A 20,989-nucleotide genomic window follows, 5' to 3' on the forward strand; every position below is an offset into this window, starting at 1 on the left:
GGGGCTAAGAAAGAGGAGCATGACCAACGCTTAGATGCAGTATTACTGACAATCAAAGCATCAGGCCTTAAGCTCAACAGGTCCAAGCAGCTATGGCCTGCATGCTGCACTGTTACAGGACCATGACAGGGAGTTTTGGCCTGTTGCTTTTTGTTCTCGCACTCTCACAGATGCAGAGAAAAGATATTCACAGATTGAAAAAGAGTGTTTAGCATCTGTCTGGGCCTGTGAACGTTTTGCCCGCTACATCCAAGGCATGGGTCATGTATGTGTACAAACTGACCATAAGCCCTTGGTGCCTTTGATCAACTCATACGACCTTGACCAAACACCACTGAGATGTCAGAGACTGCTGATGCGACTGATGTGATTCAGTGTCACTGCTGAGCATGTTCTCGGTAAACAGTTAGTGGTGGCGGACGCACTCTCCAGACATCCACTGCATGGATGCTATCAGTTCGAGACAGACAGCCGGGTCAAGGTATATGTGAGCAACGTAGTGACAAGCAAACCTATCAAGTCACATAAGTTGGAGGAAATTCACAGTGCTACACAGATGGACCCAGAGCTTCAAAAAGCAATCATTTTCATCAGACAAGGGTGGCCTTTGAGAATGGCAAAGAGTTCATCACTGCAAGGCTTCTATGCAGCCAGAAGCCACCTTTCAGAATCAGACGGTCTAGTGCTCTACCACGATCGCATTGTAATTCCCACAGCACTCAGACCCAGTGTCCTTGACCAATTACATGAAGGCCACCAAGGACTAACTAAATGTAGAGAGCGTGCAAGATCAACAGTGTGGTGGCCCACCATTGGACTTCAAATGACACACAAGGTGAGATCATGCAACTTTTGCAGAGAGCACAAGCCTACACAGCGACGGGAACCCCTCGTGACTACTCCTCTGCCCAATGGCCCCTGGCAAACGATTGCAGTACTCGAAAAGACATTGTTGCCCAGTCCAGTCAATAGGGACACGGTTTGCCAAAGGGATGCTCCAAAAGGAGACTGAGGACTATCTCCTTTCTATGTTCTAAGGGCAGAATAATACCTTATCAGGACTGAGGGTAGTCTACCCCTGTGATGTCGTACGTTCTGACAACACTGTTTTATATTTAAAGTACTTTTGTTAAAGGGGAAGATGTTGTGAGATTTATTTTTGTTGTACTAGTAAGGCTACTATGGGGCCGGCCACTAGAGGTCGCTGGAACACTGTATGTTTTTGGAAAATTGATGTAGCCACGTACACTGGTGCTACAGTTCAATAAAAGTAGTCCGTGCTGAATAAACCCTGCGTCTTATTGCCTCCTATCATGACAGAGCTTGAGCAAGATCTTACTATTTCACAGATGTGGCGTATGGCTGAATTGTGTAAGCCTGATTTATACTGTCCTCAATAAATCTGTGTTTGTTTAATATAGGGCAGAAATATGATAAAATACTTATAATTGTAGAGTTTGTTTTCATGGAAAGTGAGAATTTTTTTTGTTTTGAAACAAATAATAATCATTTTTAAATAATCTCTTTAGTCACAATAAATTTGCAGTGAGCAGGAACATTGTGCACTGAATTCCTGTTTTTTTCTAAATGTAGGTATTATCAGCATCCGATAAAGATCCTTCTCAAAAAAAGTCTTTGCCAAATTTTAGACACATTACAGAAACATAAGAGCTTCTAAAAGCATCTTGGCCATTTGGCAGCTGTTGAAACACATCCAGACATATTGGAATATTAGGATATATATTATTGGACTGGAATATTAGAAACTACATGTGTATCCCCAGTCAAAATTGCACTCACACAGTAGTCCTGAGGAAATAAACATTTTTGTCGGTCTTTTTTGATAACTTGTAAAAGTCAAAGTTTCCAAAGAATAGATTCAAATGAAAAAAGAAAAAAAAATTGTGTAATTTATCAGGAGTGATCATACTAAATGCAAAACAGAAGCAAATGAACACACAACTGGGGTAGAATGTTTATTAGAATTTGCAATTAGCGATGTAACATTCACCTACATGACACAAAGGAAGTCATAAATATGCTAATATGCACAACTCTGTTGAAATGAGCTTCTTTCATCGGGGGATGATATCCACTGATATATCTCCATGTAGTTGGATAGGGATGAATGCACAGATACCTGTCACTCTGATGACACAGTAAATAAAAGTACAAAATAAACAGAGTCCATATCAAATATTTAGATACACGTAAAAAGAAATTAGAAATAAGTCAGAAGAGCACTGGATAATTAGCAAAAAGCAAAAAGTAAAGAAAAAAAGCTTTGTAATTCACTGCACTGCACTGCACCCGTAATAGTATTGTTTCCGCTCCTGTACACGGAGTAACAGTGCTAAGTTGGCAGATAAAAGTGCATGGCTTTTGTATTCAGATTAATCACTTTTTTAATCAGAAACCATACGAAGACGTGTGTGGATGCAGTATGTAGTTTCATTTTTCTGACAGTGTAGTCCTTATGAAAAGAATCAATGTACAAAACCATCACTGGTTAAGAGGTCATTTTATGATTTCAAAAATCAATGAAATTCAGTTAGAATTAAAAACAAGAGAAAGTAAAGTAATGAAGGAAAAGAAAGCAGTAATAACTCTGTATCACTGTACCAAAGTGGTGTTATGGTCATTAATAGCATGTCATGCTCCATAAGTGAAGTCTGTTAAAAGTGGGAATCGGCTGTTCCACTTGTTATTCAGATGGTCACCGTTTTGTGGCCTGAGTTTGATGCGCAGGGAAGGGAGGAAGTGAGCTCAGCGAAAGGCAGTAGTTGTAGTTGAGGTGAATATGATAATGTTGATGGTGAGGATCCATAGTTGGTAATGGTAAAAGAGGGGAGGTCATGCAGCTTGAACCAGAGGAAAGTAAGGTCAGAAATGCCCTTGGAGAAGGAAGTTTCCATCACACTGCTGCCTCTGGCTTGGTGGCGCTTTAGGTAGGACACAGGACTGAAGAGGAAGACAGAACAAACTGCCTTGATATAGTTTCCAACATCCAAGAAGTTCAGACAGGCAATATTTCAAGAACAGAAAATGTCCCTGTTTTCCACTGTGCTGTGTAAAACGCTACAAAAGTGAGTAGAAGACTGTGTTTGCATTTACCTTTTAAGATGTAGTCGGTCAGCAGTGTAGGCACCTTCTCACTGTCCTCCTTCATGGCATAGAGTACTGCATGAAAAAAGCAGACAACAGGGCTGAATGTACTACTTCTGCCTTTTATTTGGCTCTATTACAGATGTTCTGATGTGGTCTTACTCTTTGTGAGCATCTGCAGGTCATCAACAGATGGAGGGGTGCTTTTCTTCTCATATGGAATAACCGTGTTTAGGTACTGAAACAGAATAAAGGTTCAGAAGGCTTTCTCAGACTAATAAGAGAGTAATAAGTAGCCTCTGTTAATCTGAAGGATTACATTTCTCTCTTTTTCTTTTCTTTTAAATTAGACTTTTTTGTTTGTTTGTTTAAATTAGAATTTTGTTCAACCAAAGTGCAATCAAGCTAGTGAGTTACTTGTAGCTTTACATTACAAGTAACATGAGAGTAGTATCAATTTGTCAAGCTACTTTTGACAAAATATCATGAAATTCTGTTAAGTCATGGAGATGTGCCCTGGCATGACGTCAGCCACCTTCGTACTACTGAAATACTGGATTAAGCCTGAAGTCACCAGGATTAGTCCGGCTCCTGTTTTGCAGTATAGCTCTAAGAACACCAAACTTTGAATCTGAACTGTCCATCATTGCAAACCAATCTAAGTACCGAGAAAACCTCTGTCAACATACAGTATACAGTTGGAGATCTTCACCCTTACACCTGCTGGTCTTCTTTCCACAGTGCATTAGCTGAGTTCAGGCCAGCTAAGGTAGCCTTTATTTTCTTTGCACCAGTGAACCTTGAGAAGTCAAAACCATGTAGCTGGTTCCAGCTGGTGGTTGCAGCTGTTCACCAGAGGCATCTAACAGGCTTTCTAATTTCAGGAGGTTCTCTGACACAGCCGACTGGCCATCCTTACGCCTAAGGATGGCCAGTCGCCTTACACTCACGGCTGACTACAAGAACCAACTGTTCACTTACCGTCTAATGAAACGAGAACGCCTAAATATGTCATTATATAATTTGTTCCATCTGTGAGTATTCATAATGGGTTGGCTCATCTGTGCATGTTTGTTTGGGTTTTTTTGTTTTTTATTTAAAACATTTAAACCATACCTGCTTGTCATTCCCTGTGCTTCCAAATGTCTGTCTGATGCCTGTTTGTAGAATGTTGGAAATTCCCTCCATGCTGAAACGCTGTAGGACACACACACATACAAAGATATAGTGACCATTATTACAAACTACCAATTCATATGACAAAATTCATTTTTTAAATTATTCTTCAGCAGATTTCAGCATGGTATCATTGTGCAATTTATTGTATATATTGCATCCACTTCCTTAAGCCATCGGTACGCTCATATTAGTTCAGTAACAGAGAGTAAGGTACCAAGAGCCAGACTCACAGCACTCAGACTGCTGCTACATCGAATGGAGAGGAAATCCATTAGGCAGTTTCTCTTTTGCTGGATAGGACTGCACTGGGCAGTTACTGTACATAGATGATGGGTCACAGCCACTTTATAATCTTTCCTGGAAGATAATTTAGAGGCTAATGGCCTTTAGATATCCATTATACTAACAGTTAAAGAGGATGGGGAAAGGAAGAGCTTGCAGGCATTCTTGTTTTACCTTCCTGTAATTTACAGTGAAAAGTTTAAAAAAGAAATCTGCACATTCATAAAATGCCTCATATTGTTAATATTTGAGATTAGCACCATTACCCACCTTAACAAGCATGGTCCCTGTCTTCTGGCCTGTGGAGCTATCGTTGCCTCCATTCACGGGCACTGTCCCTCCCCCCTGCAGGCTCATGGCCTTGTCCCGACGTCTGCGTTTGCTGCTGTCTCGTTGCTCCTTCTGCCTGTTCTGCACCTCCATTAGTGCCGTGATGAATGTGTTCTTCACCTCTTTCTCAAACTCCAGCTCATCACGACGAGCCAACTGGCTGACGAGCTCCTCTGAGTACTCGCGGATGGCGACTTCCACCCGGTGCAGCAGCTCAACAAGCGCTGAGCTGGGCATCAGGCTCAGGCCTGCAGGATGGATTTGAGAGCGGAAAGGTTGTGGGAATCATTAGAGTTAAGCAGGATGCTAACAGTAAAATAATATTCTTTGAATAGTCTGACTATTGGGAATCGGTGCCACTGTGACAGTATTAATTACCAGTAATGTATACTAATGCGGCCCAGGGTAATTTTGCTATATGAATAAGGTACTGTTGTATGAATAACATAATGAGCAGTCCCTGATGATAGCTCAGTGTATAAAGGAAGGAAGTGCAATCAGTATTTTGTAAAAAGAACACAAACAAAACAGCAGCTTGGGAGAAACATTTCTGACAATGCAGCTGGTACAGTGTAATCATTATATTACATCGCAGATGCCTAAAGACGTTGTCTGTGGCTGCTCATACTGTAATGCTTTAGCTCAACTGGGAAGTTTTTTTGAATTACAAATTTGATCATGTAAAATGCATGTTGAGGCAGAAAATATTATTATATTACACCCACACTAGATATAGTGCCATAACGTCCATTTACTGCACGTAAAGTCTCCACCATTTAAAAAAGAATTGTGAAATAACAAAATGAATACATGAGTGAATATCGATTTTGAAATTATTATTTTTATTTTTATTATTATTCAAATCTCTCTAACTGCAATTAAATTTCACAATAAGACCAAGGCTCTTTAATTAGTATACACTTCCCCCAGATACTTGAAAAAAATCATTTTATCAGCATTATTAAATACTTAATTTCCTAAAAAACACGTTTGTCTTTGATCCATGTATTCATGTATTCGTCCACTGTACAGTATTTACTTGTTTCATATAGTAAAATTCCCGAGAAAAAAAGAATGGTGTTAGAGAGTGTTAGCCAGTTATTTTAAAAAAGAAGACAATGTGAACAAAACAGCTGGTTTCTTCATGGTTTTGCGTAACTATTTTTAAATCCCTGTAGAACGGAACCGTGTAAGCTAGCGCAATAATTTTTTTTGTATATGAAACCAGAGGAGTTTCCTTCCACATATAGCTTTTCAAAAATTGCATAAAAAATGCACTTTTTTGCAATTTATGTAGTTACTATGGACTTAATGCATACATATTATTAAAATATGGGCTATAACAGTTGTATTGATGCATAGCAACTTGAAATACTCCCAAAAATGGCACTACAGCATGTAAAAATATAAAGTAAGCTCTGGCGGCCTTGGTTCTATGGTAGGTCTTAAAGGGTTAAACATGAGGTGTTTCCACCACTTTGGTACATGTGACCAATTTGCAAGGTGAATATTGTGCAGGGTGTTCATATTATGACACACATGTCGTGTCAGTCACGGGGCAATTTTTTTGTCATTACATTGCAACTGTGAATCTAAACTATATAAAAAGGCTTTTGACTCCAAATATCTATCTGTATCTGTAACCTTTTGAGTGCTCTTCTCTTCTCTTTTTTTTTTTATTTTTATTTTTTTTTATTAATTTATTTATTTTTTGCCTGTCCCGTTTGGCTCTTTTGCCATCAGAATTGTTGTCTAAAGGCAAAGAAAGATGCCCAACGGATTTACTTTACCAAATTGACCATCCCAGCCTTGCCGTAATGGTCCATTTGATTCACCTTTTATTGAGTGCTCTTCTCAATGGTGGAAAAGTAGAAGTACAAATAGCGTAAAAGTAGCTGAAAACCACTAAAATATGGAAGCAACATTTAGATATAGTAGCCAAAAAGGAAAGGCTTATTTTACTCATTTAGTGTTGTGGGTGGCTTAATTTATTGTACAACCACCATTTTACTTTGTTTTTAATATGGTGATTTCTCAGTGCAGCCAAAATTTCATGTTTGCTAAAGTTAGCTTGGTAATGCTAACTGACATAGCTGATAATCCCTGCACAGATGCGCATGTGCTGCGTGTTTAATGCTGTTTCTGTTGATGTTTCTTTAAGAAGGTTAACTAATTATTATTTACAGTTTTTAGTTGTAAAGAAAAGTTATTGACCTCTTAAACTCTCATCTTCAAACTAACTAAATGAGATAACTAATGTATACAGATGGATAGTTATAGTTGTATTTGAGACTTATTTTTCCCTGAACATTGTATCTTTGCGTTAGGTTTAAATGGATTCATGTTGGAGCTTTTATGAAAAGGGTGATGATAGTTTTTAGCTTTAACTGATGATAATACCAAATAAGAGAGTCACACCTTTGGTATTTTATTACTATCTTGAGGTATGTACCTTAATTTTGACCTAAAGGATGACTTTAATAGGAAATTATCACATTTCTGACATGCTACTTAACAGAAAATATGCACTTGTTATGAAGTCTAGTCTATTATATCTAGTCTACGAGGTAATCCTGAACGATAGCATTAGAATAAATTAGTTAAAACAGCTCAGTCAGGACATTGCATAAGTCAAATGAAAATAAGAAATAACCAGAAACATGGATTATTCACAGCTTTACCTTCATAGGAGCAGTTGTTGTTTGAAGCCTGTGACAGCTGCCTGATCTCTTCTAGCAGGGACAGATTGGTCCTGGAGGAGGAGTGACTGACCTCTTCCTCCTCATCCTCCTCAGTTTCACCAGGATCTGGAGAATTCTCCATCATTTCAACTATCTCCTCAATGACCTTGAACACAGAAATGGAGGGATTCACAAATAAACAAGCTGACCAAGCTGTTTAAAGGGTTTGCACCCTACAAGCATGACTGAGGATTTATCTATTAATGAGTTTCTGTGGACTTTACTTTTGTGTTTCTGTGTTTTTAACTAGATTTTGTATTGTTTCTCCCTCTTTTAATGTTAATGTACTTATTTTTATTTTAACTTATTTGCATTTTTCTGTGTAATTTTGAGTATGTATTACTTTAAGACATTTTGGGGGGTGTCCCCCTTTTAATCTGTAGTGGTTCAGTCCAGAATCTATTTGGGCTGTGGCTTAACCAATTAGCCAATTAGCCAGTACCACCTCGTTAAATTTAATTGGTCAACTTGTTTATTTGTGAAGGTGTGATTGGTCCACTTGGATTTTTTCTGTTTCCTGTTTTTTATTTAAACACAAACTGTTTGACATTTTGCAATGACGCTGATGAAGGCCACAAGCTGAAACGTGTTGGTCACAAAAAATTTGCCGTTCACTTGATTTTTACACACACACACTCAGACCTGATCTGCTGTGATAAGAGGCTCTTCATTCAGGCAGTTGGCATTGTCGTTCTTCTCATTCATCTCCTCCTCCTCTTTTTCATGAATCTGCAAATGATAAATTATGCCAACAGATTACTGTGGTGAGGATGCCAGCAAGAGTCAAATGCTGATGTCTTTGCATTGGAGTAATTGATGAAAATACACTTTAAAAAAAAATCAATTGGTGTGTTTGAATGACAGCTCATTCAGGAGTTGTGTTCATTTTTTCCCTGCTCTGTCCAGCAAAAAATGGCAGACAGATTTACTTTGGCAAGTAGAGTAGTCTGCGTGAGCGTGCTTGTGTTCATAAAGTTTCTCCATTTAATGTTTAATAATGGGTGTCAGGAGCTCAGCCCCATCCCCCAGGACCTGAAGCAGTAGACCTGGGCCCCAGAAATGTAGAGGCCCTCCAGAGCGTGAGAGCCCCAGGTGGACCACCACAGGGACAACCGCAGTTCCCACTCAGAGAAGAGAAAAGGAGAGCCCTGGGGAGGGGTCACCCAGCAGCCACAGTGCAGACGTCCCAGGTGACTGCAGCGACAAGCCCACAGACTCCACTGGCTACACCGGAGCAGACCAAGCCCGAGACCCAAGGACACCCCAACCCCCACCAAGAGCAGACAAATCCAGGGGGCCCAGGTCCCACCAAGCAGCCACCAGGAACGAGCTAGTACAGAACCGAGCATCCAGACCCAGATACCGAGAAGTACCAATGCACCAGCAGATGGGGGCAACAGTCACTGGCAGGGAATGTGTCAGGGGGAATAGGCCCCCACACCTGAGGGAGCCTGAGAGAGAGAGGGGGAGTCTGACACGTACACATAGACAAACAGGCAGACACACACCCTCTTTGGAGACACACAGAAATGGATGCCGTACACACACTTTATACTCCCAGGTCCAAACACCAATAACCCCCAGATAGGCAATCAGCCCCCAGATTCAGGCGATGCCTCCCCTTCAGTCTGGGGTGGAGACAAGCAGACCATCCTGGTCCCCACATCAGGAGAGCAGCCCTCCAGCCAAGACCCCAACTGGCCACTTGAGTTCATTTCAAAGTCTGATGTTTAAATATTTAAAAGGTTTTACATAATTTACTGTTACATTACTATCACATTTTAAAAACCACTTACTCATTCCATTTTTAAAAGCATGTAAATAGACTGCATCCTGTTTACGTGTGGAATTGAAGGAGGAGGCTAGAGAGAGGGTGTCTGTCTCCTGAACCTGAACTGTGAGCAGGATCCACAGGAGGAGATATTTTTGTGAAATATCCTTACTCCTCACAACGTTTCCTGGACCTTTTACGTTAGTGATACATGAATCACCTCTGGTGGTCCACAAAGGTACTGTAGATGGGCTACAGCACTAACAGAACAGTTTGAAATGACTCGCAAGTATATTGAGTTAAATATTTTTTATAAATGTATTTATCGATATAAAAAAGTGAATAAAACATTCGAATAGGAGCTGGTTAGTTTGTGATATTACTCATTAGCCTGACCTAAATTTGATGCTCTTGTATTGACGTTTGTGTCCCAGTGGCAGATGGGTCACTATGACTGAGCATTAGCAAGCTATAGTGAAACAGCTTATGTTTTTATATTTTTCAAATAACATTTGAGAAATACATCACTTTCTCTTGAACTTTTATTGAAGATGAATTTTCTGATTTTTAAGTTGGCTGCAGCGCTCTTGACTTTGATCATGGCTGCTCTAGCAACGTTCAAAACTTATGGGTTTCCATTAAGCCTCAGCTATACTTTGTCTGTGGTGCTATTGAGCAAATAGATAGCATGATCACATATGATGGTGCATGTACCAAACATTTTTTTAATTAAGCACTGTTACCATACGTTTTATTATCAACTTAGCATTTAACAGTTTATCCGTTCCTCCATGCTGATACAATAATGAGAAAGTGATAAATATCCATGTTACAAAAGAAAAATCTATTTTGTGGCTCAACTCATTTCGAGTTAAATAGAACCACATTTTTATAATATTTAAAAAGTGTGGCAGGAGAAACAATCAGAGGTATAAATGCAGAGAAAAGATTGTCCTCACAGGAAGCTGTCATATGTTAAATATTTTGTGTCTCTCTAGGTATAAAACTTTTAGCTTGAAGGCATGAATGTGATACATTTCCACAGCCACCCTCTGCTCCTCTGATAACCACAGCTCCTCTGGCCTTCACCAGTCCAAACATGGCGTAGAACGCTAAGTGTCTGCTGTCCAGCTGAATCTGACAGGCAATCAAGGAAACAGAGGAGGAGGAGGCAGAGCTCAGCTGAATGCCAGACCAGTCACGAGTGGTCAGGCATGCTTTCAATTGTCAGCATGAAATGAATTTTACAGGAGCAGAAACTAGTCATACAATTCATTTTAGCACATCGAGATGGAAAATAATGACACACAGCATTTGTCTTTAAGAAAAGCAACATGATTATCCTTACAAACACAGAAATTAGTGAATGTAGTTAACCATTCATAGCAAGCGAATAGACCAACATGTAAATATTTGACTGTGAGGTGAATTTTCTGGGTCAGACGTGTTCATGTAAGGATGAAATGTGTAAACAAACATTAGAGTGGACCAGAGAATGAGCTTCCCATTCATTCAGCACCCACATTACACCACAGTGCTAAGGATGCTCATCAGAATAGTTTGCTATCAGTTCAGTGTATTCGTTTATATTTAATACTAATTTACAGCAAGAGTCATCTCAAGGTGCTTTTTTACTATTGATGAGAATAAAAATTTGCATATAAATAGTGCAAAGCTATTCCTACATGTATATTATATTATATTAATTAGATTTAAACTAAACATGAAGGCGTGGCATGAAATGTACCTCCTGGTCAGAGATATTGCCGTTGATTCCTTCCGAGTCGGTGCCGTCCCAGGTGGCGATGTAGTTGTCAGTTAGAGCATCCCACACACTGCAAAACAACACAGACCCATGTCAAAATGCAAACCTACTCAAGCAAATATCAAAAAGAAGTATAAAGACACAATTTTTGCCCTCAGCTTTTGCCCTCAATAGATTTGTTTTTCTGATTGTAAAAAGCCATGTACTCAGCCCTATGTTCAGCATTCTGCAACTCAGTCAATATTTCATTGTGGTGGAGTTCAGGGCTGCAGGGCAGCAGTGCACAATAGAAAAGAAGTGCAGCTTACTACGTGTTAAACGGTATCCGCAGCAGAGATTTAGATAAAGTCCCTCACATCATTGTACAAAGTGTTCTCCAACTCTCCCAGCGTCTGTCTGAGGCAGAGTGAAGTAAAAACTGGGAGAGAAGTGTCCTTTGTGTCTGAGCTTGTGTGTGTGTGTGTGTGTGTGTGTGTGTGTGTGTGTGTGTGTGTGTGTGTGTGTGTGTCACTCAGAGGTTGGCTGAGGCCTGTTTCCCTGCTCCCAGTGGCACTGCCTCTGCCTGCTTACACAGTGGACTCCATTGAGCTGGCAGCTTACCTCACCAGTCATGCCTGTGTGTCATGGCTGCACACACCAGGCCAAAGATTAGTTCTAGTTTTCCTAAAAGTTAACAAAGCCTGATGGCACCTCTCTGGGTTTTCAGAGGTATATTTGTTGCCAATGCGATTCTAATTTGCAGGATCATTAACAGCTCTGGTCGCAGAGTTTGCCTTTTTATATTAATGTGGCAGTACGCTACAAAGTGATTTCAAGTGCATTGGTATTGCTTTAAAACTAAAGAGCTTAAATCAGAATACAGGGGAAAAAAAACTGCTTAGAAGTGTCAACAACACACCACAATCACACTGTAGACACAGTGCACAGCTGCACTGAGTGTACTGTAAGTGTTTAGGCAACATGCTGTAACTTGCACTGTACTGTATTTTCTAACTGTTGGATTTCTATTCTGTTATACAGTATTAAGGACCTTCTGACCAACAAAATATACTGTGCACCCCTTCAGGATACCAGATTTTAACTAACTAACTAATATAACTAATATCCTCGATGCATGAAGGAGCGTTTCCGCAGGTCCTTCCTCCCTGCAGCTGTCAGACTGTACAATCAAAACAACAATCATAGATGTTTACATCTGTGCTTTAACTACAATAATTTAATCAACCGATTTACACTACAACCTGGGTTTGCCTCTTATCTGTTGTTAATTTAATTTAATTTAATAACTGTACAGTACTCTGTTTATAGTAACTATTGTCCTTAATGTAAATGTGTAAGAAAAAATGTGTATATTTCTGTTCTGTGTCCTGTGTACTGTTTGTTATATATGTGTCTTTCTGGTTGCTGTTACAACCAAATTTCCCCTTGTGGGACAATTAAAGGATAATTCTATTCTATTCTATTCTATTCTATTCTATTCTATTCTAATATATTGTTACAGGATACAGTATCTTATTCTATATAAGATTTTTATCTAATCTTTCCTTTCTTTAACAGCCTTGAGCTAGTCGCACATGCTTTCAAATCCAGATGGGATTACTGCATTTAGTACTGCACTAATATCACAGATGAGTATGTGCCAAGGGCAGTGCTAGTAAGAACATTTTTTACTATTTCAGCCTGGTTACACACTGAGTCTAGCTAGCTGACTGGTGGCTGTAGCTTTATATAACACTTCAAGTGGTACCAGTCTTCTTATGTGATGCTTTTTCCTATAAATAAAACTGAAGAATTGAAATGCAGTAAAGCCAACGTAACCAGTCACAACCACATCAGAAACCAGAGCAGCACATGAAGAGCACGTTCTGTGTTTATAACACATGGTTGGTCATCTGGCCAACAGGGAGTGGAGGTCCATGTTCCAACGCTGTCCTGCTGTGTTTCCTGGCCTGCAGCCACACAACAGGAATCATTCTGTTTAAATTTCTAGCTCTCCATCAGCTTGACAGATTCACTCAAAGCTGAGTTTCAGATCAGGGAGTGCAGGGATTACTCCAAAATGTGCCACATAGGGTTTTCAACCAAGCTGCAGATTTAGACTGGTGATTAGTTTTGTTGGTGTGTCAGCTTCTCCTGTTTGCTCCTGTGTGACATAACAAAACGCAAACCTTCCAGTTTCATTAACACCAGTACCACCTCTTCATGGGACAAACTCTTGTGAGGAACATGGAACACTCATGTATGTCTGATTGAAATGTATTTCTTATGGTTTCCTTATTTATGACACTAGTGTGTCAATCCACCCACTGCCTTGCACTCTGCTCTGTACTCACTCAGAGCTTTATTAACCAATAAAAGCTCACTTTTCTCACCAGAAATTAATCATTGCTCAAAGTCATATAATCCTTTCCAAAAAAAACTCTGCTGTCACACCTACAGTCAAGCTATATTTAGCATGATTCAGAGAACGCCTCAGAAGCTGCTAGCAAGAGGAGGAGGAGGCTCTGGCAGTCAGAGGAGAGGCAGAGACTGGGACAGAGCCAAAGCCAACTGAGGCGTACGACGCTGCACGCTGAATAATTCAGCATGCAGCCTGACATGGTGGAGGTGGGGAGGGTGGGGTCACAGTGCTGATTGACTGCATGTTTGGGGATGTTGTGGTCTGTGTGTGGAAATGTTTTGGCTTTTGTTCCAGGCTGCCAAGTCGTTTCAGCCTCCAGTGTGTGTGTTGTAAATGGAAGCATAATGAGCATATTGCTAACTGATTAACATGAAAGGCTGTTCTTTTTTTATGTCTGTTGATATTCTACCTCCTGTATTTCTTTAGGGGACTAGGCATGTTTCTAAAAATGTTCTTTCATATACTTTCTATGTCAACATAACTGTAGCAGAGATCCTGCAGGTTCACCAAGGGACAGAAAATTTAAAGACAGAATATAGATTAATAACTTTTTCACTCAAACATTATTTTTTTTACGATAATTCCAAATAAAACAAACCCTTGTAGACTGTATCTGCAGTAACAGAAACTGACTTTATTTTTTTTCTGTTTTTAAAGGGATTTTAGCTGGGTTTAGAATTGGTGCCTCAAGTTAAGCTCAAATTGTTCTGGGTTCGTTATAGTTTACACACTGAACAGTGTCACATCCTTTATTACCACAGCTGTTTGGAAATACACAGTAACAGATGACTAAAGACTGAAAGATTCCAATAAGTAAACCTTGCTTCAGATATTGTGTCACTTACTCTTCATCTTGCAGTCGCTCCTCGTCCTCCTGATTGTGTGACTGGTTGCGTATGGGCGCCAGGCCCTCCGTCTTGGTGTTGTAATTGTGGAAGCACACATTGAGCTTCTCGTCAAACTCATTTACCAGGTCCTCCATTGACTTGAAGCTCATCATCTCAGAGAAGTTTTCCAGTTCAGAGAACTCCTCACGGGTGATGGAGGCCAGGGGGACGGTGGTGGTGGTGGAGTAGGAGTCGTTGATGAGGCTTTGGTCCATCTCATCCATCCTACAGGGCCGGAGGTCCTCAAACTCCTCATCTAAGCACACAAGAGGGGCTTCCATAGCGTCCCCTATCAAGTTAATGTCTGAGTCCTGCAGGAAACAGAGTCATGCAGCATTTAATGAACTGATTTTGCTGAATTTTGAAGGGCTTTTAAATTCAAGACATTTTAAGTTTGAGCATATGTTGCTTAATAAGCCAAGGCCACAAATGTGTTTAAAGAAAAGACCTGGTCAGTCACAGCACAAAGGTTTTTCGTGATTTCCATCTGTCCCCATCTGCTTTATTAAATAGTGTCCCAGAAGGATTTATCTGGTCTAGCATAAATCATGCCTCTCTGTCCTCATGTGGAATGGCACCAGCACGTCTAGACAAAGAGGAGATAGAGGTAAGTGTGCCAGAAGGGGACCAGGTCCCAGGGGGGACCAAACCAGTTTGCTTTACTGGTAAACCAGTTAATTAAGTACACCAACAATGATTTAACTGATGAGCGCTTCAATATTCTGGGACATGAAATTATAGAACCATTTGTCAAAGTACATTGTATATTATAATCGTGCTTTTTTTGTGTTGGTCAAAGCTTTGCTTGATATACACTGAAAAAATACTTACAGAATAATTTTGGATTACATGAACATTTTCCATGCAGTTTTATTACATAATTGAACTGTAAAATATTTAATGGAATCTGGCCAAATCATTGGTGTCTATTCAGTTTATACCAAGCACATTTTCCTTAATGATTAATTATTTGAATTAAAAAAACAAACCCAAACCTTTGATTCCATACATTTCAGCTGATTATTATTTTTTTAATGGTTGTTTAAGAGCAATTTTAACCCACACCACAACCTTTCCTGGACATAACCATGCTTTTTATTACCTAAACCTAACCAATCATGTTAAGATAGCATACATAAACACTAGGGGTGCAACAATACTCGTATCGATATTGAAGCGTTCGATACAGTGCTTTCGGTTCGGTACGCATATGTATCGAACAATACAAAATGTTTTATTTATTTGATCAACTTTTCTTCTGATGATGCTGTCTGTGTTGAGCGCTCAGTGGATCTGCGTTCGACTACTCCGCCTAGGCTGCACTGTCGAGCGCAGATCCACTGAGCGCAGCGCAAGCTAGCAAGATAGAAGCTAAGCTCGTTGCAACATGGCAAATTGAACCTCCCCCACCCTCATTCAGATCTGGCCTTTGGAACTATTTTGGTCTTCATGTGAAGTATGACCCTGATGGTAAGCGCGTCATGGACAAAAGTAAAACAGTATGTCGGATGTGCCACACAATGCTCAATTGGTGGGAACTAGTGCGTTAGCGCAGTTAGCTTGTTAACCTGTTGACACCGTCCAGCCCCACGCAATGGACGATCCGAGTTAACTCGTTAACGGAGATTTGCCGCGTTATGGCGTTAATGTCATTTTAACGAGATTAACGCTGACAACACTAGTGGGAACACAACGAATATGACTGCACATTTACGCCGACATCATCCTAGTGCAAAGACAAGTGGAAGCAGACAAAAACAACAAGCACGCATGCTACAAACTTTACCCGAGTCATTTAGACAGCCGTTAGCACATGATTCTCCTTATGGGGACCTGATATGTTTAAGATGCTGCTGAGAATATAGCCCAGAAGAAGCGTATAGTATAGCTTTTATTTTGGAAAGAGCCATTTCTCTGTAACAAACTCTCTTTTCCAAAGATGAGTGATTTCTCGATCAGATAGATTAATTTTTTAAAAATTTTTTGTTGTTTCAGCAACATTAAATGTAAAAGCTGTACTTTTGAGTTAAAATATATATTTATAATTTTAATAAACGACAAATTAAAAAAGCATGAACATTTTTTTGTATCGAAAAAATATCGAACCGTGACACCAAAGTATCGAACCGAACCGTGAATTTTCTGTATCGTTGCACCCCTAATAAACACATACTATACTGCTACATGCATGTGCTACTATAGACATACAATATAAGGATCCATATAATATTGATACATTTCATTTTCTGTTAATTAACTAAACTAATTAGCTATCAATGTATCGTTTGTTCACAATAAATGTTACCTGAAGACGTTCTTCTCATTCAGATGGACTGACTCATGTTCCAGTAGTGATACAAACATATAGGTAAGGATCATTTTTTAACACTATCATAACGCTTTTACTTCAGACTTCAGAGCAGTATTTCAAAATGTTTTAGAAAATAAACAAATTTATTGGTAAAATTTTACTAAAACACAAGAGACCATAAGAGTTCCAAATTGCAGCTTTTTTGTGTTGATTGTTTTATTATAGTACCGTATTTTTCAGATTGTAAGGCGCACTTAAAATTCTTTAATTTTCTCAAAAATCAACAGGGTGCCTCATGTATTAATTCTGGTTGTGCTTACTGACCTCGAACCAATTTTATGTGGTACACGGCACGGAAAAATATGTCAAAATGTTTTAGTACGACTTTGGTAAGCTACGACGCTGCACCGCTTGATGGATTGTCGGAGCATTACGGCTACGGTAGTCGGCCTCGCAGAGTAATACGTACTGTGCGAGAACATAATATTGTGGTATCTGTATAAGGACCCCAAAATGGCACCTGTTAAGAGACATGCTTACGAAGCAGATTTCAGTCACGTTTTGTTATAATTCCGTGTGCCTTAAAGTCCGAAAAATACGGTATTTACCTTGGTATGTTTCATTTTTTCCTGTGAAATTAAGCTTAGCTTCAGAAGAACAGAGAAAACTTACAGGATGAGGTATGTTAAATGTTCCCTTTGAGAAATTAGTTCTCAGATTCTTATATTCAAAAGTTTATTCCATTAGTTTGTGGTTTAGCTTATGTTCTAGAGTTGGTGCTTAGTGTCAAACTTGATATCAAAATGTGGAAAAGATTAATAGAATTTATCTTTTTAAATTGGTGAATTACTGTTACTGTTTACACAGTTCGTAGTAAAAATATATAAATAAATATCATACTTCAGTTAACTTAACTGAAGAGTAAAACCAGTATACACTGATAAATGTTAATTAAAAATAGTATGTGTATGTGATTTAATTTAATAACACCAGAGAGAGTGAAGGGTGCTGACAGTCAGTGCTGGAGTACATCTTTTCTGACAAGTTGTGCTTTGCTCAGGCTGCCTGACGCAGTGTCAGACAGCAGTGAGGACTAATTTAGCTCCTTTGTGCTTTGCTGGACTGTGGCCTGGCGTAAATGGGTAAGTACAGAGAAGTCCATTTAAAAACAAGCTTGTTCAAGCCTCTTCCTTCTCATCGCTGCACTCAGCAAAGTGCTGCAGCCGGATATCGTCTTTCAGAATCTCTCCCTTACTTTCTTACTCTCCTCACTGTGTAGCTCGCTTACTTTGTTTGTTAGTGATCTCCCATTAATGGTCTTAACTCTTGTTTCAGTCCACACTGCAGTAGAAGACAAACACATACACATGTAATGGTGACTGACAACTTGTGTCTGTCAATAGGCCAAATTAGTTGGATCTGGTCTCCCAAATAAGGAGCACAGACATGGAAATTAGTGGCTGACTCAAACCTCGCCGTGGGGACTCTTTGTAGGAGGAATTGATGAACTGCTGCTTGAAAATCTGGCAGGCTAAGAACAAAAATTGCAAATTAAATTTCTTAAGAACACTCGTCCCATCATGCAGTAGCCTTTCTGCTTACTGCTGGGTCAGTTTAAGCTGGATGTGGAATATTTTGCCATGGCACAGGAAAGGTGGGAGTTTACAGCATCCTTAAAAATGGTGACAGTATAGAGATGGAGCTGTTAGAGATGTGCATGTACCTGTATCTGTGTGTCAGCTTTTTTTGTATGTGACCTTCACAGAGAGTGGTAGTGGTCTCAGGTGTGCATGGAAGTGCCAACTGCCTGAACTCATCAGAGGTCATTTAATGCAATGGAACCAAATCTCTAATTCTATTTTTGAGTAGCAACTGCTGAATCAGACAAATCAAAGAGCAGCTCCCTTGCTCTTTTTTTCTAAAGAATTCTTTTATCCTCATTCTTTTGCTCAATTCATTTGAGCATTTTCAAATGATGCCTTGTTAAGTGCTTTTAAAAATAATAGGCTGTGGTGTATTAAGAATATAGAATAAAATGTCACATCTTTTACAGCCATCATTGTTTTAAGCTTATAAAAAAGTCATATCAATGTGATTTTGTCCCACATAAACTGAAAAGGATTCCTTTTTAAATCAATATTTACTGCCATGACAGAAATGGAAATCAAGCAAGTGCATGTCATCAGCTCATCAGAGGAAGGGGAAAAAAAGAGGTAATGGGGGAGGGAGAGAAGAGAGGAAACCATGGTTACAAGGCAAAGATGGTAGCAAGATGCAAACGAGGGTCTGGAATAACGGGAAGGACTGGAAGAACAGACATCGGGATTAGAGTGCAGACAAGAAGACAGATTACCTGTGGTTAGAGGAGCCGTTTTTGTCCTGGCGTGGTGTGTAGGCAGGATCTTCTCAGAGAAGAAGAACAGGCACCTCCCTTCACAGCAAAACCAAGAGATGAGCAGCAGCAGTCGCATTCATTCCAGGGTGAAAAAACAGAGCGAGAGGAGAATTCAGGGAGGTGAAGTGTAGTGTGAGCTTTGGTCTGTATCCCTACCCTCATCCGTTAGCCCACAGACACCCTTATCTGTCCTCCTACAGCCCGTTGTTTTCCAATCAATAGGCAGCCAACCCAGCTCATTCAGAGCCTGCGCACTGCCAGGTCCTGTGACGATATCAGCTCTCCTCACCCTCCCTCTCCCCACGCTTGCTTCCCTCACTAACCTCTCTTTCTCTCTTTGTCCCAGCCCCTTCCTGCTCTCCCTGCCTGCCAGCATTAATTCCCTAATATTCATGAAGTAGGAAGGAGGGGAGGCAAGGGGCTTTGGTAGGAGATGATGCTTGTAGCGAGGTAGCCCACTGTGTACACACAGTGTGAGCATCTTTTCTTTTGTTGTCTGCTTTGACATTCTGCCATAGACCTGAACACACAGAGAGGAAAATATAGCTTAAAATAAATTTATAGATATATACATATATACGAAAAACATCTTAAAAACATGCTTTGTTTTTTAAATGATGATGGAAATGCAAAGGAAAATGCAGAGATAGACACAAGGTAATGATTCATATACTGGAATATAAACCAGTGGCACTCTTAGGTTTTCTCATGTTTTCTCACATATACAAGTCAGATTTATCTTCAGTCCCCTTTTGAGTTGTTCCAAAAGGAAGATTAGGGGGAAACAATCTGCCTGTTAAAATATGAATCTATCTTTGAGTAGCTCAGGGTTTCACAAGGATTTCTGCATATGTTTTTAAATTATGGTACACATATCTTTTTGGGTTTGTAAGTCTGCCTGAACACAAGAAGGTAGGAATACTGAGATAAACTAGGAAGCTCAAAGAAACCTGGTTCACAACTTACCTATCTCCAAAAGGTTTACATAGCATTCCAAAGAGTTGGAATACTATGTAAGACGCAAACAAAAACAAGATTTACAAATCTGTTAAACCCAAACCTGTTTACTTTAGAACATAGAAAACATATGAAATGTTTGAACTGAGAGATTTTACTGTTTGTTACTGAAAAATATTAGCTCATTAGCAAGTGGTGCTAAAAAGAAACAGCTTTAATAACAGAATTAATACCATGTAACATGACTGGGTATAATCTACAAAATGCATCTACAAAATGTTGAAAAATTTCAGAATAAGAAGTCAAATTGAACAGGATACAGAAACCATCTTCTCCCAGCCAAAGTTTATTTAAAAAAGAAACTTAAAATGACCTCATGTTTTTCCTTAAAGGATGCATTTTCTCATATTTGGCAGCAGTAATAAACAATGTGATGCCTTTTTCATCCAAGCCTGTGATTTAAATCCAGTTAATCCTTACTTTCGACTCTGTGGTCAAGGTTTAGACCTTTCAGAAAGGTCCATCTGGGCCAGTATGAACATGTGCACTCACATAACAGTTTGTATGTTACTGTCACACTCTGATGCTCAAGTTTCCAAATATCAAAACAAGATCTTCACTTCGGTCAGGAACATCCAGCTCTGAGCAATACATGAGAGGACTAGACTTATTAAAGGTTTCACAGAAAATTAGCAACCAGAGAGAGTTCTGTGCATGCTTTGTGTGTTTTCCCACTTATTTTAAACAGTGATGCTGTGATATTATTTGGACATTTTTCCTGCAACCCAGCACTTCATGAATATTTTCATTTTGTATTTGGTGACAACCATACAAATGAAAAAATGTTAATGAATAATATCCTAGA

At 39.5% G+C, this 20,989-nt stretch overlaps 2 protein-coding genes across 2 annotated transcripts in view; both read right to left on the reverse strand.

Moving 5' to 3' along the window:
• Window positions 1-1,963: 1,963 nt before the first annotated feature.
• fez1 (fasciculation and elongation protein zeta 1 (zygin I)) lies at window positions 1,964-19,453 on the reverse strand. The gene is made up of 10 exons (XM_005740107.1): window positions 19,126-19,453; window positions 14,420-14,772; window positions 11,156-11,243; window positions 8,280-8,366; window positions 7,578-7,743; window positions 4,837-5,144; window positions 4,222-4,302; window positions 3,268-3,343; window positions 3,115-3,180; window positions 1,964-2,961 (listed from the first exon to the last, which is right to left on the reverse strand). The coding sequence occupies exons 2-10, from the start codon at window positions 14,740-14,742 to the stop codon at window positions 2,945-2,947; spliced, it is 1,212 nt and encodes a 403-aa protein (XP_005740164.1). The 5' UTR covers window positions 14,743-14,772; window positions 19,126-19,453; the 3' UTR covers window positions 1,964-2,944.
• cfap58 (cilia and flagella associated protein 58) overlaps window positions 18,104-20,989 on the reverse strand; it is a 24,213-nt gene continuing 21,327 nt past the window's right edge. The window contains exons 19-20 of the mRNA XM_013912670.1: window positions 19,491-19,687; window positions 18,104-18,113 (exon numbers count right to left, since the gene is read on the reverse strand). Coding sequence (XP_013768124.1) covers window positions 18,104-18,113; window positions 19,491-19,687 — 207 coding nt within the window. The remainder of the gene's footprint in view (window positions 18,114-19,490; window positions 19,688-20,989) is intronic.

Source organism: Pundamilia nyererei, unplaced genomic scaffold (assembly GCF_000239375.1).
Source record: "Pundamilia nyererei isolate P.nyererei 1_Seehausen unplaced genomic scaffold, PunNye1.0 scaffold00097, whole genome shotgun sequence".
Lineage (NCBI taxonomy): Eukaryota > Metazoa > Chordata > Actinopteri > Cichliformes > Cichlidae > Pundamilia > Pundamilia nyererei.

Bases quoted from the DNA above. Each gene is read 5' to 3' on its own strand.
- fez1 (XM_005740107.1), bottom strand. From the start codon at position 14,742: ATGGAAGCCCCTCTTGTGTGCTTAGATGAGGAGTTTGAGGACCTCCGG. The intron at 8,367-11,155 runs GTACATTTCATG...TATCATTTGCAG, and splicing joins GCAATATCTCTGACCAGGAG to ATTCATGAAAAAGAGGAGGA. The intron at 5,145-7,577 runs GTAAAGCTGTGA...TCCATCCTGCAG, and splicing joins CAACAACTGCTCCTATGAAG to GCCTGAGCCTGATGCCCAGC.